General features: G+C 37.1%; 1 protein-coding gene across 1 annotated transcript in view; it reads left to right on the top strand.

The window, feature by feature from the left end:
- Positions 1 to 456: 456 nt before the first annotated feature.
- LOC127949186 (adhesion G protein-coupled receptor L3) overlaps positions 457 to 27752 on the top strand; it is a 103311-nt gene continuing 76015 nt past the window's right edge. Inside the window, exons 1-3 of the mRNA XM_052546179.1 lie at positions 457 to 930; positions 23688 to 23829; positions 25553 to 25766. Of these exons, the coding sequence (XP_052402139.1) occupies positions 23712 to 23829; positions 25553 to 25766 (332 nt within the window). The 5' untranslated portion in view covers positions 457 to 930; positions 23688 to 23711. The remainder of the gene's footprint in view (positions 931 to 23687; positions 23830 to 25552; positions 25767 to 27752) is intronic.

Raw genomic sequence — 27752 nt, 5'->3', positions numbered from 1 at the left:
GCTTCTACACTCTTGTTAATCAGTTAATCATTTCCCACTGATTTTAGGAATAAAATATGGGTAGGGTTAGGTTTAGGGGTAGGGATTGGTTTTTTGAAGTCTGTATTTTTGGACAATAATGTTGATCCAGGATCATCAAAAGATTTTGATCCAGGAACATGTCTTTGCTGAATCACAATATCATCAACTTTTTTTAAATTAGTTTGGGGTGACATTGCAGTTTATTACGCAAATACGTGCGTTAAGGTTTTAAAAGCATAAAGAACTTTTAAAGGGGGGGGGGGGCATTTAAAAAAAAATCGAAAAGTCCCACAGTTTCACCCTCTCTGTGTGACCCCGCGGGTGATAGGAAGGTCGATCCTTCACTGCTGTGCGCGCTGTCGGCCACCAGAGCGTGCTCAAGTCCTCCCAGCTCCAGATTCACCGCCCTCTCTCTTATCCTGCCTTTCTTTCTCTTCACATCCTTGAATCAAGCATCACTTAGCTTTCAAATTGGCTTGTCATTTTCTCTCGGCGCTCGTTCCCTAGCTGTCGGTTCGCACGGATGATCTAGCGATGGACTGGCGCTGATCTCGCGGAGTGTGCAGTCGCTGGAGCCAATCGGCGCATTTTCCTCTTAATTCCAGAAAAAAAAACACTGATCGGGATACAACACGGGGCTCTGATCCCCTGTGTTCACAATAGATCCATTGGGTTTGGGGGGACGAAGAACAGGCTACTCGAAATATCCTGCTCCTCACCGTGCTTCTTCGGGAGGCTTCGAGCCTCGTAAAGGCGCATCTGGGAACGGCAGCTCAAAACATCATCTGCGTGTTTTATTCACACACGGACACATTGTCACGGGAATTAAGGAGCATCCTGAGATCACACAGCCCGATGCTGTTGAACACATCCGGAGCTGACTATTATTCCGCTGCTTTATAAAATGCGGTGAGTCAATGCTTTTTAACGAGATGACGTTATTTCTTAAGGGGCAATAAATCAATAACCGATGGACGTTTGAATGGCAGTGGCAGCAAGATGCTGTTAGTGTACACTGTTCAAACTCTCCATATCCTACAGCTGAATTATGCCGTGTGTGTGTGTGTGTGAGGGGCTTTGGACACAGGATGCTTTTTGCCGTGTGTCGTGCGTGGTGTTTTAATGGGCGTCGGTGCGCGCGCGCGTCTGTTTGAGTGTCCAAGTCGCTTCCTTCAGCTCTTGACGAAACGATATCTTTAATTTGTTTATTACAGGCAGGAAGCAGGCAGCGTGTCGCGACTAACGTTATATTGATGGCCTATATTCACAGCATCCCTTCAGCCTTTATATAGGGAGAAGATCGTCAACGCCTCGTTCGACTTTCTCTGTGTCTAAATGCATGTGTGTTTTTGTGTATAAACAGGAGATGCGTTGGTATGAAATAATTTAGAAGAAAATAAGCAGAGCATCTTTAAAATAAACAGCACTGGAAACATCAACAGCGATCCATGCAACTAACACCGTCAGATCTGTACAGAGATCATATGACCTTGATTCATTGAGTAATAAAGACACATCTGCTATTCATGTCACCCTGATGTCATGAAAATTGCAGTACATGCTGGATCATCATATATGATATAACCAATCAACTGTTAGTCATCATTTGTCAGTAAAGATTGCCTAAATAATAACTTGAGTAAACTCACTTAGAGATGTTAAGTGATTGTTTTCCTAATGAGGATGACCCATTTTGGGAGGAAAAGATCAGTCCCCGTGTTCCACTGATTGCAGCATAGTCATCATGCATGTAGAAAAAGACAGACAGGAAGAACTGACAAATTACTTTACAGGTACATTCACCCAGGCCAGATCAAAATACCAATTTTTTTTGCATCTGTTTTGGTGGGAGGATTGAGAATATTGTGTATGCTTCGTGTATAATTGCTCTGTGATATATATAAAAAGATTTGAATCTAGGCTTGGTCCCCTGCAGTCGAACTCAGAACTTAGAGTTATTATTAGGTCTTCTATTTTTTTTTTTATCAGAGGATTTGTTATAGGCAGGCAGAAGTAAAAGTTGTTCACTTGAAATACATTTCCGTTCCAAATCTACATTTAACAAAAAAGAGACTTCTGTCATTATTTACTCACCCTCAAGCCATTTCAGATCCGTATGATGTTCTTTCTTCGGTGAAACACCAAACGAGTTGTTAGGCTGGATGACAGCTTCAGTTCGCTTTCATTTTATGGAAAAAAAGATGCAATGAAAGTGAATGGTGACTGAAGGTGTCAGTCCCTTATATTGTGCACAATATCTCATTTGAACAGTTTCTTTAAGATTTGATTTTGCTGCATTTTGCTCAATTATGTGATGACACCTGCAGTTTACTTCCTACTTGCTCTTCAAAGAGCAAGAAACGGTTTACATATTTAGGATATTTGATAGTGTGTGATGTAAGATAACAGGTCAATTTAAAACACTTTGCTGATGCCAAGTGAAAGATCATTTATGAAATGTATAGTTTGCAAAGCTATGTGTTGGTACTCATGGTTTCCTTTTGTATAAATGAGACAATTTTATATTAATTATATTATTTGTATATTCGAGTTTCTATTTTCTGTCAAGATGTTCCCTGTGTTCTTTTGTTTTGTCAGTGGGTGGTGTGCTGATTTTCGTAGAGAGTTCTCACGCAGGGTGGAGCTGTATTTTTCAGATTGGGTTTTTTGGTTTGCTCTGTTTGCCTTGATGGGGGTGTTTTGTATTTCCAATCTTAGTGTCTTTAAGCTGAAGTGTGTAATTTCTAAGCAAATGGATAAGCAAATATAATGATATTTGGAAAACTGCCCGACCACACTTGGTTGGCCAAACAGTTTCACACAATTGCGTGAGGCTACAAACTATAATCTATTTATCATGCGTGCTTAACATTTGTTAATGTCTTCATAACCTCCATATAACCAAGGACATTCTTAAAGGAATAGTTCACTCAAAAGTAAACATCCTGTCATCTAAGGTTACTAACATTCTTGAAAATATTTTATAGATAAAAGATGGTCAGGGATGCAAAAACACGAGAGAGTAAATGATGAAAGAACTATTAATAAATAAAAACTAGGCTGATTGTAAATAACATTGTCATAACATGATGGGAACATCATGAACACATTCTTAAAACCTAAAATAGTTTAGGGTTTATGTTTGTTGGTATATGTTTTGAATGTCACAGCATGGGTCAGTATGTAATTTGCAACTCTCGTTCATTATCAAACAGAGGCCGGTGGGACCCATGCTCCGACAGATGCTTTCATCATCAAAGGGTGACAAGCACAGCATGCAGGATGCCTCTCGCTTTGTATTATGGGCTTGATTGCATGAATATACAAACAGTGTTTTGTGGCTGCAACCTGATGTCATAGATCTGTGAAAGGAAGTCCACGTGTGTGTTCACAGCCGTTCAAATATAAACAAATATAATCCAGTTTATCATACTGCTATAGAACTATATATGATTAGACGTATAGCAGCTGCACAAAGCACATTGAGAGCATGTGTTTGCAGCAGTATTCTAGCAAACGTTCCTCATTCTTTGAATGTCCTTCAAACTAAAATAGTGATTCACATGAATAATACAGCTTCCTCATCTCGATCTCTTTCTCTCTCTCTCTCTCTTTCCCTTTCACTTAAAAATCCATTTTTATACACACTCAGGGCAAGAACTGAGAGCTGTTGAATGTGTACAGGCCATGTTTTAAAGTAGGAAATGTGTGTGTGTGTGTGTTAGAATCTAATTGTATAAGGAGGTCACCAAACAATGACGATGGGATTTGGAATGGACTTTAGAAGGACTTTGATCATTTCAGTCCCACAAGGAAATTGGGAGCAATGAACCCATGAGTGCGAGCGTGTTTATGCTTTTATTATCATCCATTTGCAAGGTTAAGGTTTTTAGTGGGCTTAAGTTATGAGAGAATTTTTGTGGTGTAGCGTCACAATTGTGTGCCAGAAAAATATGTGTGTGTTGTAGTATTTTTAGTAATTTCAATATTTTAAAGAGTGGTTGAGAAATTACCAACAACGTTAATCGACTAGCAGGTTGTTGTAAATCTAATTGAAATTGTTGTCTTCATTGGTTTCATTGAGAATTCTTTTAGTGCTTGTTTACCTAAAGAAATCATTGCCAAATGATGAGATCATCATCAAGTTCTGTTTATACAGATTTTTAATAGCTTTTAATGGTCTTTTCAAAGGCACTATAAATGCAATCTAAATGACTGTCATATTAGGCACTACATATTAAATGCTAAACCAACAATAAACTGTTTTTTTTTTTTTGTAAAATACTTCTGACAAAACTTGTAACGTTCATCTTTAACTACACAACCACACAACCAGTCATAAACTTCACAGACTTCTCAGTTGTAAGTGATGTATGTTTAATTATGTTATAATATACATATATATTTTTGATTCGCTGAAATAATTTGCTTAAAATTCTTTTTTGAGAGTCAAACTACTGGTACTGATGTATGTGATTCACTAAAAAGAACCACCTGGTAAGACTCCGTTGATCTGTAACACTGGTCACGCTGTCTGTTTTCAAGACTCTGTGTCAAATTAAAAACAGTTCAGCGTTTAAAAATGCTTGATTTCATTTCCATTCAGCTGCTCAAAGCTGTACTCGAACACAAAAACACATCTTGTGTGAACGTAAAGAAATGCGTTTGATCAGTATTTTGGACCCTTAATTATACAGTGGTTTTTTAAGCTGGTCTTGTCGTTCCACAGAAGAGTTGTGTTTGAAAATATGCTGTCTTGCACATCAATGTGTGCATGTGTGTGAGGTCTTTCTCATATGTGCACGCTAACATGTTCTTCAGAGCATGCTATGAGTCACAGCGTGTGATGTCAAGTGCTTCGAGCTAAAGAAGCAAAAATAGTGATGATGTCATCAAACACAGCTTTCTCGCTGTGATGTGTTTTAATGGTGTCCCACAATCCCATGACAGACCCATATAGATATTTTCAGACCCATATAGAAATTAAAAAATTAAGTTAAAACGAGACACAACCAGTTTTGTCCGCATTACATGAATTGCCAGCTTTGTGTATTTAACAAATACTGACCACTTTGTTCTAATTGTGACTTAATCAAACACTTGTTCCAGCTAATAAGCAACTTATTAGTCTTTAATAAGCATCAGATAAAGTTACCGAGCTGGAGTCCGTAAAGACTAGGCTATAGAATAGTAGAGATGTAGTAGAGAGGCACACCTGCGGGATTGTTGTGGCATAGATTTGCATGAATGGGAAATTTGCTTGTAAAATTTGCTCATTATCATCATGCTTCCTTTAATGCGTTGTCGTTTTGCACAGTGAAACCGTTGTGAGAAATGACTCATGCTATATGCCCTTGCCCACAGCTTAAGAGACCATAGATATGTCATTTTGCAGGCAACTAACAGCGAAAACTAGAGTTATCGTTATATAGATTTTAATGCAATTACATTTCATTACATTTAAATATTTAGTTTGTGTTTTATCAGTTTGCACATCCCTGGGAATCGAACCCACGACCTTGCCAGTAAAAGATAAGTTAATGAGGCAATGAATCAGAAGTACCAAGCATTTCAACAACTGTTTTACATGCGAGTCTCCTTCCAAGTGTAGCTCAGCATGACAGTAATGTTAAATCCTTATGTCTTCTGGTCTCTAGACTACCCTCAGGTCTGCTGTAGTGACAGGTTCAGGGAGAGTAAAGCAGCCTCTGAGATAAAGCAGCTCTGTGATTGATTGATCACCCTGAAGTTTGATTGCTCCATGCATCGATTGCTCCCGGCTGTGTTGGCACCGTTCATTGTGAAGTCAATGGCAGCATTTTTTTTTCTTCTTCATCAGTAATGAATGGCACAGGAAACTTCAACCTCCAGTTGTTTCCTATTTCAGCTTTTGGACAATGTGTGCTATTTCAAGAGTGAAAAAATAGCTCAAAGTGTTTAGCTTAGCAATGGGTGCTTTTTGTCCAAAGTGCTCTTGATTGGTTGGGGTCTATTTTTTCGAAACGTTTATTGTTCATTCACCACAAAACAATTTACAGCAGGCATCTGCCCACTGTGGGGATTTACCTTACAATTTAAAGCGAGGGTGCATTCAAAAAGGAAAACTCTGTCGTCATTTACTCAATCACATTACCCTCGCAAATTTAGTCCAAACTGGCACGAATTTCTTTTTCGTGCTTCTTGAATTTTATAATTGCTTATAAATTGCTTATATATATATATATATATATATATATATATATATATATATATATATATAATATATATATATATATATATATATATATATATATATATATATATATATATATATATATAATATATATATATATATATATATATATATATATATATATATATTTCATAATGTATTTGTAGGAAGCCTGCTGTAGCTCTGAAATTCTATTTACGTTTGTATATATTCAAATAAGGCATGTCAAAACACATAGCGCTGAGTTTAATGTTAATGATGTTCAATGCCATAATGCATCAGATTTGTATATGTAAAGGAGATTTGGAGCACTGTTATGAGTCCCTTATCATTTTTTTTAGCTTTGTAACTCAACAGCTCCTTTCCCCTTTCACTTTAATTGTATGGAAAAACAAAACTGTGGGTGAACATTAAACTAAATTTCAGTTTGGAACAATCTGAAAATGAGTAAATAATTTTCATTTTTGGATCAGCTGTTGCTAAACATCATGCTCACATCTTTCTTTGAAATTATCATAATGTAAGGCAGCAAGCGACAGATTTTTTTTTTTTTTTGTAATATAAAACAAAAAAATATATAATTAAACATGCATGAATTGTTCAGAAAACCAGGTATAGCAAGCATTTACAAAGCAGATTGGGTGAATTAAAATTTCCGGCGTTCAATTTTCAAGCAAAGTTCAAAACTTAAGCTTAAATCACGTTTTTTTTTTTTTTTAAATGTCTATTTTGAGCACTTGAAACGTGAACAGAATCACACACACATTTTGTGAGTGCATGTGAACACTGATGTGAGGTGAGTGACAGTGGGTGGTATAAAGTGCTGTTGTTCATTTAAACGTCACTAAGCAGTGGATTTGGCTGTCCTTAGAGACTAGCTTACTGGGAGGTACCAACTCTTTCTGTCATATTCCTTCTCTCTCCCTCTCTCACATTCTCTATGTGTGCTTTTTTCTCTTCCTGGTAGCCATCTGTTATCCTTGTGTTTGAATCTTAAATAACTGCTGCTCTTCTGGAATATTCCCCACATGGATAAAGCCTCCTGCATAGTTCTCTATATACAGGGAAGAAAAAAAACACAAGAGAGTGAGAGAGCGTCCATTACATTGTTTTATTGAGCCACAGAGAAATGTAAAAGAGGAATCTACTTGGCCGAGAGATTCATCCTCTTCCAGCTTTTTGCCTAATTAGCCATTAAACCAGTGAATGAGGGATACACTCTTCCAGTGTGTGTGAGTGTGAGTGTGCCCCTGTTCGCTCCTATGATGTGTTGTTTTTGGCCTCCATTAACAGTTCATCGTCATCGCTCACATCTATAGTGCAGTGTTATATTGCTTGTGGGAACTGAGATTTCAGCAAAGAGAATTTTTTATATTTCTGTGACTTGCTGTTATAAAGGTTAAGTTTGATTTGTATATAAGTGTACGTTGAAGAAAATAATAAAACATGTAAATATATCTTTTGTAATGTTAATTTCACAGAATTTAAAGAAACTTCTATATTATTTTAACTTCTTATATTAACAAAAATGACTATAAAAATAAAATATTTGAATAATTGTTATAAAAATTATTACAAATGTTTTAAAATATATTTTAAGCAAAATGTAATCATTTGTTTTTACAACTATCATCAATTGATTGATAATTATTAGTAATTAGCAGTAATTCTGAAAGCATGATTTAAAATAAATATAGCATTTTTAACTCTTGCACCATGTGACATTTTAACCTGAACTAACCTTTTTTGTCATAAAAGGACAAAATATCTGAGATCAATAATATAATTTCCTGTTAAATTTATTTCTGGATGTTTGTCACACCACATGACTTTGATTTTGTGGACAGTTTTGTTATAACTCTCCCCCCCCATATAACTAAAAATTGATTCCAAACTACATAATACTGTTTTCTCTTCCAGAATTTTGTTCTTTTCATAAGTTTCTTGACTACCCCAAAAATATCAAAATTAATTTTAAATCAGAAATTAAAAATATTGTTATAACAGAAGTGGTATATTCTGTATATCATGTAAGAACTGCAATGTAATGTGTCTGTGTATAAATATACAACAGAAAAACATTACGTCGTTGACCCTTGTGGTCCCATCCATAGTATCCTAATTGGCCGTCTGTGGTGTATTATCTGTTTGTGTGTGTCCGTGTGCAGCATATTGAAGGTCAGGTATTATGTGTGACATAATGAAACAGTGAAATCAAGGTGTCTTGGCCTTATCGTCGCTTTTACACACAGCTGACTGGTTACCAATGGACCAACGCCCCCATTAGTTCTGCCGTGTCAGGCATGCATGTGTGTGCGCGCGTATGAATGTGTGTCACGTTTATGCTGTTTCCAGGATATGACTCTTTAATTTTACGCATGAGGGAACTGGGTGCACCGCTGTAGCGTATATCATGAACGCACACATGGACACACGACAAGTAACATTAACTTATATCCTGTGGCTGACACAGTTCAGCCTGATTTGAAGTCTGGCTCAAGTTTAGTCTCTCTGTGGCGAGTAACTCAGGTTGATGTGTAGAGTTCATTCTTTTGGGATTATTGTTAAACTCCTGAAAAACAGTCTCCAAATTGCAGATTCCCGGATCAAGTTATTTTTTTTCCCCTAGTGGTGTCCATTTTGGATCCAAAAAGACGCAATCATTTTCTCCTCATGATCCTGCAGTGCTCGTCTTCTCTTTATATTATGTCTCGCTCTCACGGCTGTCATTCTTCCTCTTCTTTCCCCTGCTCTCCTCTCTTCTCGGACAAAGCACAGTCTTTCTCCTCCGCAATCTCTTCTTGTTATTGCCTGAAGCTGCTGTAGAATTTGCTCTCTCTCTTTCTCTCTCTTTCTATGCGCATTGAGCCATGTCCATGATGCTCATTGCCTCCAGTCCCGTAATACACCCAATTACAGAGGGAAATAGAGAGAGAGAGAGTTAGAAACAGAGCGAGAAATATGACCACCCATCGTGAGAGAGAGCGATGAGAGGATAGACGGATGGGAACAGAGGACATATGCAGTGGTATTTTGTCAGAATGAGGGTTTGAATATCAGAAACTGAGTGTAAAGGATGTTTGGGTGGCAGCGATGCAATTCACCTTATAATGATGGAGCATGATGTCTCTCCCGCCCCCTTTCTCTGTGCTTCCTGTCACGGATGGTACTGTCAATATGTGCGCGTATAAGAACAACAATACATGTTCATTTTTTCCTGCTGCTGGGAAAAATATAGCCTATAATAATATACAAAATGAGTTCAAAAACAGTAAAGAAAAATATATAACGCTATGAACAGAACTTTGAACTTCAAACAATAATTTGTGTTAGAGTGGCATTCAAGAAGTGGAGCCTTATTCATCACTGTCTTCTGAACACATGGGCACAGATGCCCGCATTTTAAACCCATTACACACTGAAAGACGCCATTAGACAAAAGCTCTGTGGATTGTTATAAAGCCGAATTGCGCTTTAGATGTCTGTGTACGTAATAACCGTTTTTCAACCATTGCTGGATGAACATTAAATGGATGTCTTCCTAAGTGACCGTTTTTAAATGGGAAGATAGTGTAGTGCTCTAAAAAAAACCTTGAATCAGCACCCGCCCACGTTCAGTGCAGTGTTTTACAATGACTTGATCTGCAGGCTTTCATGTTTTCACGTTTCCTCCCTCCGGAGCGGTGGTGGGATAATGGGTGAAGATCAGAGCTGGTAACAGAAGATTGAAGGTTCAGTCCAGGGAATTAGTGACACAGGAAAGGAGAGTTAGAAAGATCGCAGACCTGCTCTGTTAGCGCAGTGCCCTTGAGCAAGACACTTCACACCGGACTGCTCAAAGGGGAACTGCTCTGCAATTAGTGCTCTGCTAAAACAGCACAAATATTTTCAAGATCGACTAGTCTGTTCCCTGATCGACTAGTGTTCTTAAGGAAGCCTTGTATAATTAGGCTGGTTTCAGTTTCACCTGACCCAGATCCGATGTGCGTTTATATAAGATGCATTCCAGCGTTTAAAAACAGATAGACCGAACACAAAATGGAGCAGAATGCGCAGATCTGGGGCCAGCTGCATAAACATAGCCACTATTTTAAGATTGTGTCTTAAGAACTAGTTTGATCAGCTAGCAGTTAGCCAGGAGGTAATTAGTCTTACTTTTATGGTTCAAATTGAGCCATTTTGTAATTTACTTTACTAAATATCTGACCAGTCTTTAAGAAAACAAATTAGATGACTAAATGTCTAAGACTAGTCTAAGCAGTTTATGCAGCTGGCCCCTAAAGACTATTTTAAAAGTTTGACTATTTTTAACACAAGCTACATTCCAATTAGCAGGGTCCCTATGCAGTCTTCATTGCTTCCTATACCAAATTCTCTTCACTTCACAAAATGTGTTCATTTGGAACACCATGCAACATCATCAACATACAGGCAAAACTTGAGTTGCGAATATTACAGTAGTTTAAGGTATAATGGCATAATAAAGATTAAATTACCATACGCTTGTGTAATCCACATTTAACTATAATCACAATAGTTGCATTGTAACTGTTGCCTCATACACATTTTATACCCTTCAATAATAACGTACAAACTGTAGCTGGGAGCTCAATAATTACACCATAGCATCATCTCCTGTTCACTATGTTGATTTTATTCAAACTTCTTAAACAGTGTTGGACAGTGACTGGCAGGTAATTTTTTTTCATTTCCTGTAAAAGAATGTATCGAAGTTCCCTTATTCCCAATGTCATTCATAGCACCCTTCAAACTGAACATGTTTTTTCCCCCTTGGATTGGAATCTCATATGAAATACTTTGTGAAATCCACTTTGAAGGGAACTCATGGTCAAATGGAACGCACCTGTGCTGTCTAAAAAAATGCATTTTATCCCTCATCCCAACTATAGCTTAAAGAGTTGCATTAAAAAATATCAGAGAAATAATTCTGTATCTGATAAGCTGCATCAGATTGATTTGGTTTGAAGTTGTGTTGTAACAGTGACAGATCTTTTCTTTCTTATTGTAACGTACATCAGTTAAATGGATTATCAAAAAAGACAAAGTAATCAGTGCCTTGCTTCTATTCATCAGCTTTTAATTAGATAGAGGCAGATCTGAATTTAAGCTTGCCTTAGATTGTAGAAAGGGATGAATTCAAGTGCACTAAATGATCGGTGGAGTAAAGCATATGTCACCAGAGAAAAATCGATCATTTAACCAGAAGACGTGATGATATTTTGATTAAAAAGTATGATGTAATGGATTTTTTTTTTAATGGTTCACAATAAAATCCATTTAGATAATAGATATGGTGAATTTCCATTTCATGTTGACTTTAAAGGTAGAGTGTGTAATTTCTGCGCCACTATTGAGTTCCAGATATTGATTGTTTTCTGGACTGGACTGGACTAGATGCGAAGTGGGGCCTTGGAAATCAGTCACAATTTCAGTCGAGGGGCCTGTGGTGAAGGTTTTGCCCATTAAAAAAAGAAAAGAAAAAGTAGTTCAAACCCAAAATCAAATCACACCAATGCCAATAATTGACATGTTTTGAAAAGGTCTCAGTGTTGGCACTTTTTGGAGATACCAGCCAATGGGTGCTTTACTTCTAGTTATCTATGCACATTAAACTTGGATATGAGAGACCAATGTGTCCCTGAGCAAGACGCCTAACCCCTAGTTGCTCCAGAGGCGTGCAACCTCTGACATATATAGCAATTGTAAGTCGCTTTAGATAAAAGCATCAGCTAAATTAATAATGTAATGTATAATGTAATAAAAATTTTATAAAAATTCTGGCTAATAAAAGATTTTTCAAGGAAACAGAATAAAGATATTTAAATCAAAGGATAATCGTTTAACTTTTTTTGTCATGTAATATAAAAAAGTGCATTATGTGGTGAAATCTGAATGAACCTCTATATTTTTGTTAACAGTTAGATCTGTTAGAAATAGCTCCTTGAGATAATAGCTGCATGTTGCCATTTTTCACAGTTTATGCTACATGGTGCTGTGTGTATCATTTGACATTTTAGTTATATAACTTGCTGTTTGCTATGCTGTCAAACCAGTGGAAACTGAGTAAATGTGTGTTTCGGAGTGAGAAAATGGCATCTGAAAGGCAGGATGCATCTTTCGCTATCAAACCAATGGCAGGTGTTTCCAGCTTTGTACACACACATACACACTCACACAGGCTGTCAGGACCTCTGTCTTCACAGGCCACTGAGCTAAATGCTAAAGTAGTCCTATTGTGTTCCATTAGTCGTCTCTGCCAGGGGTGCAGAAGCTTTTGTGCCCAAAACAATACAGACACACACACACCACCAAAACAATGAGGCCGGGCGACTGCCATTCCTTTGAGACACAAAAAGTGGAGACAGACTATAGAGTGTGTGCGTAAGCTCAAATGTGCTTTCTCATGACTGCGTTGCAGTGTTTATTGTATAACCATCTGAAATGTCTACTTGCACGCGTCATACTTTGGTAATTCACTTCCTTTTCTCTATTTTATTCCCCAACTCTCAGAGGATTTCAGCCATTGATAAGCGAAACCTGCAGAATTGGAGTTGAGCTCTCCGAGACAAAAAACTTCCATTCTGAAACAGTGTACATAAAGTCAAGTTCACACTTAAACACACACACATATACAGTATATACACACACACACACACACACCCTGTTGAGGGACTATGAGAGTATTTGCTGTTAGTAGCAGGGCTCTTGGGTAGAACTGCTTTTGGACTTGTTTAATTCCAGGAGGGAGTGACACGCTATTAACAATATCTGCTCACCAACAAAAAAACAACCTGATTAGAGATGAACAGAGGGAGTATGTAAAACAAACAGAGCATATTCGATAACAAAAGCTATAGCTCTAGCTCCATAATGCCTGTTGTAAGCACCATATGCTGTTTTATAGTCTGCTATGTCTTCCATATGTTCAACCACACCCTGCTATACATAGTAACTCTTGCAGATTTCCACTCATATTTAAAGTATGTCTTTGTTAAGTGCTAGGATGGTGATTGTGTGTGTGTGTGCATGTGGAATGCATAATTTAGCTTAGCATTGGGCTCTGTCTGCACACTCAAACAGCGGCAGCATTGAATATTTCATCACACGGATGCTGCTTTTGCTCTAACGTTCTCTGAGCCGTGTATGTGAGGGTGAGTGGTGCACGGAGGCTGCCCAACTTTTGACACTGTACAGCCCCACTTGCAGGAGTAAAATAGTGTTATATTCATGCTCCCAAAAGGATGTTTTCCTTTACTTTGTTTCTCTCTCACCCTCTCCGCTTAATCTATATACATCAAAATTTTACTCATAGTGTCTTTGGCTTTTTTCAAAACGTCAATGTGACATTTAAACGTCACAATATGGAAGAGAAGATCTGACGCTACTCGCGTTTCATGCCAACAAGGTATATTTAGGTTTTCATGCTTACGCTAAACTATACGTAGAGTGTACATGACATACATATTAGCATTTGAAATGTACACATGTGCACATTAATACATTTAGTTTGTCCACATGATGGCAACACATCCAAAAAGCAAATGGAAAAGATGGAACAACAACAAACTATTGGAGACTGCGAATGTCAACCCAAGTATTGTTTAAATGGGATGGTCAAGCCTATAGAGAATTGCTGTTGTCACCTTGCGAAAAGTAACAGCTTCCATTGACAAGCAGTAGTTATGATTGTGGTGGACTTTTTTTTTCTTTATTCATATTCATCTGTCTGTAAACAAAACGGACAACATCATAACCAATTTAAATAATTAATTACCTAGATATGTTCACCATGGTCCAATTATGTACATAATAAAAATATTATCTATCTATAAAATTGCATATTAGTAAGATATGTCAACATTGTTCGAGCAGAGGAATGCGCACACGTGTCATGGTGCTCTTGATTATGGCGGAGGACAAGGACAAGGGCAGTTTTTTTGTTTTCTTTGTGCACAAAAACTATTCTCGTAGCTTCGTATAATTACAGTTGAACCACTGATGTTACATTGACTATTTTAACGATGTCCTTACTACACTTCCGGGTCTGGGAACATTTCAGTTACATTGCTATCTATGGATGGTCAGAAATCGGATTTCATCAAAAATATCTTAATTTGTGTTCCGAAGATGAACGAAGGTCTTATGGATTTGGGATGACACGAGGGTATAGTTTTTATCGTTACATATCCAAGTTGAATCCCAATACTTACAGTAAATGTAATTGTTATCCAGCATTTTCTCAATAAATAGATAAATCCTATCCTCACCAGCGTGCAATAAATCTTGGATTAGTTTTGGCTGTGAAGGATCTATTTGTTTTATCTTTTGCGGCCTGTGAAACGATGGCCACATTTGAAGGAAATTGGACAGCAGACTTTGGCGTATTCAATCTTGGAAAGCAGCCTTCGAAACATGCAGCCTCTCAATCGTGGCACAGCTTACAACTGACTGTCACGTTGACGAGTGCTTGCATTATAGATACTCGCAGTTCTAGTATAAAACAGTACAAAGACATTTGGTCTCATTCCCCTAACAACTGAGTGGGTTATTTGTATGTACATGCACCTCTCGCAAAACATTTCCGCCTAATTCACAAACATTTGTTCTTAACCGCACTCTAATGTTAATGAATTTGTAGTAATCTAAATTAGCGTTTGTGTGCCCGAGGTTAGTCATTTGCATAAAACACACCCAAAAAATCTCCATCTAAGGGCTTGCTGCACAGCCTTTACTTTAGAGCATTTCTTCACTCTGAGCAAATATATAATGCTCTAAACATTGAAAGGCTATGTATTCGGCTGTACGTGTATGCTGCGCATCAAAACTGAAGTACATTAGGCATTACAGGTAAAGAAGAGTGAACTATATAAAGAATGAGCTTCTAGCGTCCCACATGGCACACTATATAGGGAACAAAAAGCAATTTTGGACACAGTTCTGCTCAGAAATGTCCAGATGGAGTAGGCAGAGTGTTACGTGAACACTGGATACAGACATGGTTGCCTTCCTACCATTGTATACTGCCTGCAAAGACAGCATTTTCCTGATTTCGTACCCAGCTTTTGTCCCTCTCTTTCTCTCTCTCTGTCATACAGCGTGAATTTAGGCCCAGCATAAAATATTAGTGAACTGGAGGAAGAAACACGTAAATATTTTACCACTTCACCCAAATCCACAATAGTGAATATTCATCTTGAATAATTAATGAAATGGCCTTAATTATCAGCTCCATCATGCTGAATCAGGCTGAGCATATTGAGCACCTTTAGTATTGCATAATTAGAGCGCTATATCACATGTTATCAGACAGAACACAGGGTTGTACCCTGAAATCATCATTTAGAAGCATTAACAAGTCCATAAGTCAGTGTGGTACATGGATAAGTAATACTGAATGATAACTAATTCTAAGCGTTTTGTTCTACTTTAAGCATACACAAAATCTGATAATCAAGAGTGAAGTGAATTTGTGAATTAACATCTGCTGAATGTTGTTTTAACATCAGGGAACATTGCAGATGAGAAAATTCTTTAAAAAAAGCAACTTCCAGATGACAACAGACACATTGGGCCTATTCATAAAACTAAATTAGAGCACATTTATGTGTAAATTGTTTGTATATTCATGAATGATTTACACACAAATTCATGTTGCTCGTGTTAAATAAGGCCAGTTGAATGCCTCAGCGTACAAGAGCTATCAGAGATCACTTTGTGAAGGCTTTTATCGTGGCACAAAGCAGCCAATACTACCTTAACCTTTGGGCATGTTAGCAAAGTTATCCTACAAACCATAGCTTTAATCCACATTAGCCTTGAGATACCGATTGAAGCCTTTCAAAACCTGAAGCTATGCTATTCCTTTAGAATTTATCCACAATACTACTGTACAAGCCCCTGCATCTCTATACACCCACTGGAGACATTCAATTTGATTCATGTTAGCCATTGGCTGAAGTAGTGTTTAGCCTGTAGCTGACTCTAGATGAATGTGGAGTGACAGGACTGTGCCAGTGCCCCACTCTGCCCACTGAAGTACCCAGCAGACAGCAGATCAGGACAAAGCTCTTCAACAGAGACTGCACAAATAAGGATGTTTTGCTATCTGATAAAAAAAGTGATAAAATGATTTCTGCATCCAGTATTTTTTTCTTTGATGACTGGAAATTTATGCCCATTTTCAGTGTTTCGCTGGATGAATTATTAACATTCATCAAATGCGTTGTTTAATAACATTCTGCGGTTGAAATTACATTGTAATAATGACATTTTTAAAATTACATTGTAGTGGAAATTGTCTAATATCAAAGCCAGCATTTTATGAATCTAAATTACACAATTAGAAAAACTGTTTTTGCATAATTTGATGAAAATACAGATTAATGAGATATGTCACACAGCGAAATAAACTTTTCAGAAGTTGTCTTATTTATTCTTTGTTTTATTCATAAATGCCATCATATGCAGACGCTTTTGTTTTCTTGGCAGCAAACTTGATAAAATTTATGGATGTGATGGAAAACACCACAAGAGTTGTAATGAGTGTTAATTGGGTTCCACATAAAAAATATTGAAATAGTTTATGATTATTTCACTCTCTGTGTACTTTATAATATTCTAGTCTTTCCAGCGTAATTACTATTTTTTGATGTTTTTTTTTAAAGATTGAAAGTCTGAATCAAGGACAAGAGTCAAGCAGTTTGACTTTGAAACAAAAGATATTTGAATAGCAGAAATGAAAAAAATTAAGGAATGGTAATGTGACCTTCACAAAAAGAAAAAAGTTAAAAACGCCTAGTTTTAATAAAAATGAAGTTGAATAAAAGCATACATTACATTTCCCTTGAAGCCTCATTTTCCTTCAATTTCAAAGTAAATATGTGTCTCCTCTCACTAAATTGCCATAAAATTGTCATGTTCAGGAATTTAAATGAGAGTTTTTAAAGACAAAATCAAAGAAGTTCATTATATCCCTTTTGTGTTGCTGAAAGTACATTTTACGTTTGTCTGTACAGCATATACATTGTGTATTCATACAAGATTGTATATGTGCTCATATTTTTATGCACAAACATTGTCATAGCCTTTTATCAGCAATTCGGTTTGTTATCTTATGTGTTTGCGCATGTGTGTGTATGACAAAAACTGCAAGAATCTGTGGGTACATGAATGTGTCTTTTGTGTGTGTGTAAGAAAGAGAGAGAGAGAGAGAGAGAGAGAGAGAGAGACAGAGAGAGAGAGCGAAGTGCTTTAGAAGTAGATTGTGGGACATAATAAAAGATAAATCATAGAGACTCAGTCGTATTGGCAGTATGAAGAGTGAGCCAGAAGACAGACACAGAATCTATTATGAGCAAAGGCTAGAGGAACTCAACCCTGCGCATTCAGTGTGTGCCTGTGTGTGTGTGTGTGTGTGTGTGTGTGCCTTCGAGATTAATCGTGATTTCAGAATGCTGAATTCTAAATTATTGAAACATGGGGAAAATGAATAAAGATTTATGACTCTTTGAGGCTTAGAAAGAGTTTCATAAACATGCCCTCTATCAGAGCCAAAAGTCACTCGCACCATCATTATAAATCAAAAACTCCCTTTAAAGTTTTTCTGCACTTTAATGTGGAAGAGAGAGCAAGAGGATAGGCGGGGCTAGGGGAGGGGCCAGCTGTAATCTGATTGGCCCATTCAGTGACTCTGTGATGACATGTTTTTGGCCAAATCAGAGACCCTATGGCTGTAACTACAGTATCCAGTTGAATGGTCCCAAACCGTTCAGGCCAACTTGAACTATCCTGCATGAACTACAAATCCCGTGAACTTGTGGGGGATGTGAACCACAAAAACCCTTTGAATTCCTGCTCTGAATTCTCAGTCACACGCTCAAAACAGCATATTGTTTAGTTGTAAGAAGTCTTTTAAACCTTAGTTGCTCCTTTAAACTAAAGGGTAGTTGCTGAAGGGCATTCAGAAACATATATTCCAGTCCAAACATCCAGAATGCACACTTCCAAGGATTTGTAGTTCATTCAGGATAGTTCAGATTGGCCTGCATGGTTGGGACCATTCAGCTGGATACTGTAGTTTCATCCACTGAATGGGCCAATCAGATTTCAGCTGGCCACACCCTTATCCCTGCCTCTCTCTCTCTCTCTCTCTCTCTATCTCTCACACACACCCACACACATACTATAGCGCAGAAAAACTTTAAATTGAGTTTTTGATCTATAATGAAGTGCACTTGACTTTGTGCTATATATATATATATATATATATATATATATATATATATATATATATATATATATATATATATTCTACAAGTGAATTTAGGCATCACAATATTAAATTGTGCAGTAAGAAAATGATATTAATTTAGCTACTTAGTAAAGATTACATTTTAAAAGTCTCATTAAATTATTAGTGTTTTATTACCTCTGAGTAAACAGAGGTAATAAAGGAAAATTCTGTTATCATTTAATCGCCTCATCATGTTGTTGCAAATTATTTTGTTCATTTTCGAAACACAAAACGAAGACACGTGAGAACCAGTTAGGTAAGTTTATGAGTGTCAAGCAAGTACAGTTGAGCTTCTTTTCACTATATATGTTCTAATTTGTTTGTATGTGCGTAGATCCATGTTTATGTGTGAACAGAAGCCCAAATTAAATCTGTCTCATAACACATGGAATAAAACCACTCAATTCATATGGATTACATATGCAATGTCTTAAAAAGCTTAAAAATGTGGGTTGAAATTCCTGGTGAAATCAGTATGTATTTTACCAAATGTACATCAACCACGCTACATGGAAACGTAAGTGATTTGTTCCCTTATTGTGAAGAGGGAAACATAAAAAGAGGTCAGTTGTTTTTTTCTTTCTCTGCATGCCACCCAAAATGCATGAGGAGAAATGTGTGCTATAAAAATAGGAGAGATGGGGAGAGATGGAATGATCGAGATAGGAAGAGACACAGGGAGGAATCTGGAGAGCATGATGGTGGGGGGATACATGGTCATGTCTTTCTAATTGTGTGTTATTACTGTGAGACTCCCTGATTTGAGGGTTCAGGCAGACTCTCATTTAGAAAGAGAGAGAGAGGTTGCTGCTCTCATTACTGGACACACAGAGCTGCAGGGGTTGATGGGAGCTCGTAAGGTCATGCCATGCCAGACAGAAATTGCCAGAATGAGACTGAGGCATGCAAGCATTTCTATGCCATAAATTATAACCAAACTCTACCAAGCACTGTATGCACGGCACCCCACAGCACAACTGAGTCAAAAACTGCCATATGGCATTATAGATTATCTGAGAGAGAACGAGAGTGACAGCAAGCGTGTGTGTTGGGGGAGGGATCGCGTATCAGCACGTATGGTAACGCAGTCTACCGCACTCTTAGAGTAAGTTCATGACTTCAGGAAATGAACTTGGAAATTGGCTGACTTTTCTTGTCAGTCTCTATCAAATGTGGATCCATCTACAGCGGCCCCCAAAAGTATTCAGACACTTCAGCCACACTCAGACAATTCAGCATGGCTTTACATAAATAAATAAATAAATGCTTTTATTGAAAGTAAGATGGAAAAATGCCTGACAACACTTGGAGGTGTATATTAATGCATGGCCACCCACATTAACACGCCAACGCCAGCTATTCAGTGTTCAGATACTTTATCTGCTCAGTCGTGGTGAGATAATGAAATAGGATAGATAATGTTGTTCATAACACTATCTGCTAAGTATGAGAGCAAAATAAGGGACAGCTGGTCAAAACTTGTGCTCTTTCTGGCTGCATATAGTATTAGAGATGATTCATTATGGTCTAATTATCCAAAAAACATACTAACTACTAACTAGTTTATGTAGATTGTTTGTTTGTTTTTGCTTCGAGATTTTTAGAAGCAGTGCTTTAATTAGCATGTAATCAACAGTGTGCTGAAGTTTATTTCAATGTAAACCAATAATTAACTGATAAATGGCCAGTATTTGCTATGGTATTTTGTATAAATAAATGATGAAAAATGGATATTAATATTGAATGTTATTCTAACAGTAAAAAATATCACCATGTATCACCTGCCACTCTGTATATTCTTCCAAAAGATGAAAATCTTGGCATGAATGTTCTGCACATTGATTGGTAAATTGACTTGCAGCCAACTACAGATTGCACACTCATCATGAGTTCTTTAAGGAACTGAAAAGCTAATGAGTGAATAGCGGAACCCCTGACGGTCATCCTCAGATGCCCACTGGTTAATCAGTATTATACATACCAGAGTGGCCACACATTGGTTATGCTGAAATAGCTAATTGGGTCATTAAGTGATTAGGATTAGCATATGGTCAAATGGATCATGCTAAACAATGAAATAATTGAGGAACTGACTAAGCATGAACATATTCTGCACAGTAAAATCAAAACTGATTACATAAAAGAAACAGTTCATCCAGACATGAAATTTCTGTCATCATTTATATATATATATATATATATATATATATATATATATATATATTTATATCAAAAGATAAATTTTCAGCAAGGTTGCCCCCCCCCGACTTCCATTAGAGCTCAAAACCATGTAGAATCAAGGGGTTGGGGGCATAGTTGCTTCAGAAAATGCTTTTTTAAAATCAATGTTTAGGGTTTTGAGGGTATGCAACATTTAATTTCCAAACAGAGAGATTCAAGATAAACCAATGTAATAAAATGTTGGCACAGTCACCTTTTTCTATTGCAGAGAAAATTTGAATGTGCTTTTTAGTGTCACCCACTGGACTTTTGACTTTGAAACTGCCAAGATGCTAAGAGTCAAAACTATTTTTGGAAAATCTGAGTGCTCTCTGACTCTTCATAGGCAGCAAGGATATTTCCATGATCACGGCACAGAAACATAGCAAGGACCTCGGTAAAACAGTCCATGTGACATCAGGGGTTCAACCATAATTTTACATTCCCAGAACGTAATAAGATCTGTTTACGTTCAGTAGACAGCGCGCACATTCTGAACATAAACAATGCTTATAACGTTCTGGGGTACTCTCCAAAATGGAGGAAGAAGTTATTATTGTTTTCTTTGTGCAACAGACTCACCATCTAAATATATTATCTTTAGTGTGCATGGAAACAACTGACATCTAAGGTTACTGTCTAAATTTTACATGGCATAGAGAAAACCATGGAATCCCCTATTTTGTAAATCATTTTTGAATATCATTATTTACAAAACTGCACAAAGTTCGAAAAAGCTAAATATCTAACATTTTTATAGAAATTAAAAAAGAAAATTGTATATAATGAAGCTTACTGTGACGTTGCGGTAAGGACATTTTGAAAAATGAAGAGTTGAAAAACAAAAAATAAACATGATCCAGAATAAAATCTTAATGACTCCATGGAATTTTGTTGACCTTTTAATTTGTAGGCCTACAAAGACTCTAATGGTAAAATTTGCAGGTTTTTTTTTTTTTTTACATTTTGGAGAGTCAAAAGTGCCAGTAGCTGCAGAAACACCTATATATAGTACACATGATTAACTGGCTGACTGATTGTTTACCATAAACACAAGTTTCCTTACTGCATAGCTGATATAGTCATAGATCTCAGACACACACTCATTTGACCAGGAATTTACTGGTAGAATGATTACATGGTCATTTGATCACGCATAAGCACACACATGCTCTTTACTGGTACCGTGGCTATACTTCCATATGTCCCTGTTCATAATGTGGGACATCTGCTCGAAACCCTTCTGTTGACTTTAGTTAAGCAGCCATCAATCACCCAGACAAAGAAAGAGAGAGTGTTTAAGCTACGTGTGTTTTTGGGCATAAGGAAGACAGAGTGTGCGGCTGTGTGTTTCTAATGACTGAGTGGCATTGTTGAGTGTTTATGTAAGTTTAATGAGACAGTGGCTGTATAGTGCTTTATTTTTAATAAGGTAAAGATGTTCAGTGGAGGCAGGCCATATATAACTATCTGTGTGTGTGTGTGTGTGTGTGTGTGTGTGTGGGAGAGGCAAAGAGGACAGATGCATTAAGCTGTTGTAGGAGGCATTAGCAGAGCACCACATGTGTCTTCTCAAGAGTATTGTCACAGGATTTTCATTCTGTGCTGTCATTCCTCTGTTTTTACTGTTACACATTACACAGCTATGGGCCTATTCAAATATGTGGATGTTTAGAAATACACTTTTGACACTCATTGTTTTATTTAATATATCCAACAGCGTATATTTTGGTAATACTTTAGTATAATTACTTGCTCGATTGAAAATGATGGACAATAAAAAGTATTCTGTAAGTGATATTTACTTAAACAATTATTGTTGAAATGGTTATTTTTTATTTCACCCCCATTTAGGTCATTATAGTTCTATGATTTGTATTTAGTAATGGATTTCATAGTTTAAAATTGCAAGTCTAGAACAAGATTAAAAAAACTGGCAGATGTGAAGCATTTAAATAAAAGCTGAAACAAATTATGACATTTCAAGGTGACCTTCATATAAACAAAAAGTTAAAATCTTTAAAAGTTAAACTCTAGTTTAAAACTGTAGAAGCATAAAAGTGCGTGAAGTTAAAGAAACTGCCAGACGCTCATTCTTTTTTTTTTTTTTTTTTTTTTGTCAAATGATTAACTGGTTGCATGGTCAAACACACACAACAATCAATAATCTCTATTAAATATTATGGATTTGTTTTTCAGTGTAATCGACTTCATTACACAGACATGATTCAGAGACCGGCTAGATTGTCAAGAGATATAACAGATCATTACATCTGGGTTCAGCTGTATCAGTTTCTCTGCTTTTGAGCTGATTTGTTATTAATGACAAATACTATGCTTAACTAAACTTAAAAATGGTTCATAATTCCATAGTTAAAAACAACATGACACCATTCACATCTCATTAAACGTTTGTCGCACAGAAGATATTACATAAACCTGTCACTGGCCAGCACTCCACAGTCCTACAAATACAAGACGAGTTTTTGTGTTTATCTGTAGTATCTTGTAATTGTTGGTCTATGCACACATGCAACTAGAATAGTCTTTCGGACCATGAGCGCTGCATATGAATTTAAAGTAGGTCATCCTTGATGTTGCTCAAGATCTTTGTGTTCTGTTTTCTTCTTTTGCATTCTGTCTAGCTCCCTTTGAGCACAAGAACACACCCTGTGCTGAATGTGCTCAGGTGGTTTCAAAAGAAGAAAGTTCTTACTGTCTGAGAAAACATTATGGAAATAAATTCCTTTTTTTGAATAATGTGCAAGGATGCATCTTGCAAAATTTAATGAGAACCTAAACAGGGCTAAATTCTGAGCTCCTGTTATTTTTGAATTGGAACACTGTGTACAATAAAAGTGACCTTTAGCTGTAACATTAACATTCTCTTTGCTTGCTCTGTGTGTGTCCTTCTTACTTTAGGTGTGCGCATCAGAGAGGAGCTCCATGGCTAATGTGAGACGCATCTTCAGCGAGTCTGTGCAGAGGTCATCAGGGTCATCGGCGGTCATGTGGTCCACACGCCTACTTTTCTTCTTCACCCTCTTCACACCCGTCACACTCGGTAATACGCGCACACTCACACACACGCAGACAAAAGCCAATTATTTCCTTGTTGTGTTGTTTTCGCCGAGATGGATAAATGAGATGTCTTACTGCTTTTATTTGATTAGTTGGCCCCCAACCTTGAAGTGCAGACTGTCAGATGAAGACGAGCCAAATGAGAGCGAAGTGCGCAGCTCTCAAATCTTCAGTGAAAATTCCACAAAGTTTTTGCGTCTTATTAAAAGTTTTGGAAACTATTAATTGAGACATCTCTTCTCGCAGCAATAAATGATTCATGAGCAATCACAGAATTTCACAACCACTGCACATCCGTTATGATCAAAACATTCCCACATATGCAGAAAGGCGCTCCCGCACATACGGGGGAGAGAAATTTAAAACACACAAACAAAAACAACTCCAAAGCCTTTTAATAGATAGCTGCGTTTTGCCAAACACCATAGTGAAGTATGAAATATAGCTGGGTTCTTTTCCAGTGAACGAGCCATTTTACGGGCCAATCCATAACTATAAAAATTGCGTGTGAATCTGTTAAAAGTGTGTGAGATAGAGTGCAGGTGTAAGAGGATCTGACAGATCAATAATCATAGATGCAGACGTCTAGACTCTCGTGTGTGTGCGCCACATGCGAGCGCGACCCCGTGTGTGCGATTCGGTCCCTCAAGTGGGACCTTTAACGTAACAGTTTGAGCTCAGAGGACACTGGGGAATTGGCCATTGGGGGGAATGTTTTAAAAACCTCAAGGCAACGTTCAACACAAGCGCTCCCTCATCGACGTCCTCTGTATCTCTGTAACGCACACATTCATTCAGCCTCTCTCCTTTTTTCTCACTGTCATCGATTGCTTCTTTTCTCTGGCACTCACCTTCCACCAGTCTCAAGGGCGCTAAAACACAGTTCTACCTCGACAGGAGCCTTCCTTCCTGCACTCGATTCTACTTAAACTAATAACCTACATTATACCCATAAGCCATTTCAGTTCTATACATCAGCTCTGCCCACACTCTCACTCACAGTCGTTTCTGCTGGCCTTTGCTTCCTTTTAGAATCGGAATGGCTCTTATGTGTGTGCGCGCGTTGTTAAATCTCGATGGAAACGACTGCGATGGCGAGGGTTAAATCCTGGATCCTGATTGGATGATGATGTGGCGTCTCTGCTGTCAATGCGCGTGCTAATCGGAGGCAGCAGCAGAATATGAAATTAACTCGTGCGCGCAGTCAAGTGTCATTCACATCCCTGAGATTAATTTCATAAGAGCGCGTTTGCGTGAGGGTGTCTGAATCTGTATGTGTCTGTCGTCTGTGCACGCATTAGAATGCAGTTTATTGTGTTGGTGTTTGTCTATGGCTATACGTCATGCGGGGAAAGGAGTGTGTTGCTACGGTAACAGGAAAGGGGTGGTGGTAAAGAATGTAGTTTTTGATTTAAGTGTCTGTGTGTGTAATTTAAAGAAAGGTTATAACTGAGGAAATGATAACTAGATAGATGTGACTTTTGGGTGCAGATATGAGGTCTTTCTATTGTATAATGAAAAATAGTTTTGCTCCCAATAACTATTCTTTTTGCTGCATGCCGTCTCTCTCTAACACACTCCAAAACTGGATTATTTTATATTTGAGAGAGAGTGCATGAATGAAAGATGAAGAACGCTCTGTTTGTGTTTAAATCTGTTACATAGTTTGTTCGACGTAATGTTTTCCTCTCTCTTTTTTTTCGCAGTTTTAAGTCGTGCTCCAGTGCCGATGGCTGTGGTGCGTCGAGAGCTGTCATGTGAGGGTTATCCTATCGAGCTGCGCTGCCCGGGCACCGATGTCATTATGATCGAGAGTGCCAATTACGGGCGCACAGATGACAAGATCTGTGACTCGGACCCCGCTCAAATGGAGAACACTCGCTGCTATCTGCCTGATGCCTACAAGATTATGGGCCTCAGGTAGAGAGATACATCCACATGCTTTGTGCTTCATTGTTGTCTCACAGGTTGTATGAATGTGTGTGTCTTTGTGTGTGTGTGTGTGTGTGTGTGTGTGTGTGTCAGTGTATGGCTACGTACACACTGCAGCTAAATGAGTCATTCCAACAAGGAGGACTATTTGTATCCGCAACATCTGGTGAAATAATAAACCTACTGTAATAAAAATATTTTAATTCGACGTACATTTAAATATTTAAAAAAATATATGTGCATTTTTATTTGTGTGTAGACAGTCAATTGTATATTAAAATCACATTTATATCAACACATTCATTTAAATTATAACAGGTTTCAATTTCATTGAATTTATGCCTTTCACCACACTTCTACTTAAAATGATAGGGCGGTAAATAATATTGTTTTATATTATTCGATATTAAAGCTGCAGTAGGGAACTTTTAACTTTCTAGCGGTTAATAAACAGAACTGCTTGCGTCTTGCGGAAGAACATCGTAGCCGGAACTACTTCTCTCTGTTTATGTCTATGAAGAATCACAAAGGTACACGGTTTGGAAAATGGATTCATGGTGTACTCGCTTATTATGTTCATTTTTCTACATTTTGAACACAAACAAAGTTACGGACCGCAGCTCTGATTGGTTGTTTTTTACCGGGAGCGCATGACTTTCTGCAAATGGCAATAGGACCACTGGGAGGAGCCAGAGGAGCTTGATTTTTTTCACAGATTATCTGTCTCATATTCTACTGTCAGGACATGATGACAGGTTTAATAAATATGTAAAAAATATTTTTTTTACAAAAGTTCCCTAAAGCACCTTTAAATGGCACAATGAAGAGGACATTATATAATTTAAGTTTTAAAAGGAGAGAGTGCCTGCTCTCAACATTCTTACATAATTCGTTTATTCAAGCTTGAAATAAGATTTCTCAAGCAGAAGGAATTTACGTAATTTGTTCTATTTATAGAAAAGAATCATGTTGTTGGCTACTGAATACTAATGATAGGAGGCCATAAGCCTTGTTATTGTTAAGTAAAACTATTAAAATGTTTTAGTTGATTTTAGAAAGGAGAAAAACTGCTTAAAAACAAAACAAAATTAAAATGAGAAATGTTGTATTTGCAATTAACTGAACTAAAACATTTTACAAATGAAAATGCTTAGTTGTGAAAAACTTAAACCTAAAAATAAAAACTAATAAAAATGACAAAAGCACATCACAAAATTGCTAAATCCTTAACTAAAATTTAAATGAAAGCTGAAAATATAAAAATGAAAGTTAATTCAAAATGTTAAACAATACTAATAGCATATAAAAAAATAGCATATAAATAATTTTAAAGTAATACTGCACATAAAAAATCTTACAATTAAAAAAAAATCTTACATTTGATAAATGTATGTATTACTTTATTTAAAATAAAGTATTATTTTCATGTAACGTTTTATATAGTGTCACTTAAAGATGCTCCTGACAGAATGCTTAAAATTCTGCTGAAATTGTCTTTACAATTAACAATTGCAAAATGACCGTGAATGACTGAGAGTGCAAATACATTCTAAACAACTAAATTCACGGCTAAAACATCCAGGCAGTGACAATCACAATTTTATTCAATCTGAGTAGTATGTACAGACCCAAACTGAGAAGCTAGTTAGTAATGCAGTAATGCTGCTATTGAGTTATCACTGTGTCAACTGTTGCAACTTGGAGTGTATCCTGCATTCAATACACACATGGAATAATCATTTTGGGTATTTATTCCTGCATTTAAATGTGGTTGTCACTCCCCAAACTTTGCATTGTGTACGTGGGCTGTGTGTTAGGTTTCAGCTGAGCTCATTGTGGAGAGCGAAACTGTCAACACTTTGATTTGTAGGCATAATTAGCACATAAGAGCGTAATAAAAAACAGGAAAAAGACATTGTGCCTCAAAAGCAGATGTTCACGATGCAGAACAATGCAAGCGTACTGTATATTTGT

The sequence above is a fragment of the Carassius gibelio genome, chromosome B1 (genome assembly GCF_023724105.1).
Source record: "Carassius gibelio isolate Cgi1373 ecotype wild population from Czech Republic chromosome B1, carGib1.2-hapl.c, whole genome shotgun sequence".
Classification (NCBI taxonomy): Eukaryota; Metazoa; Chordata; class Actinopteri; order Cypriniformes; family Cyprinidae; genus Carassius; species Carassius gibelio.
The sequence above is the reverse complement of the archived record's forward strand: the minus strand, read 5'-3'. Positions and strand labels throughout refer to the sequence as shown.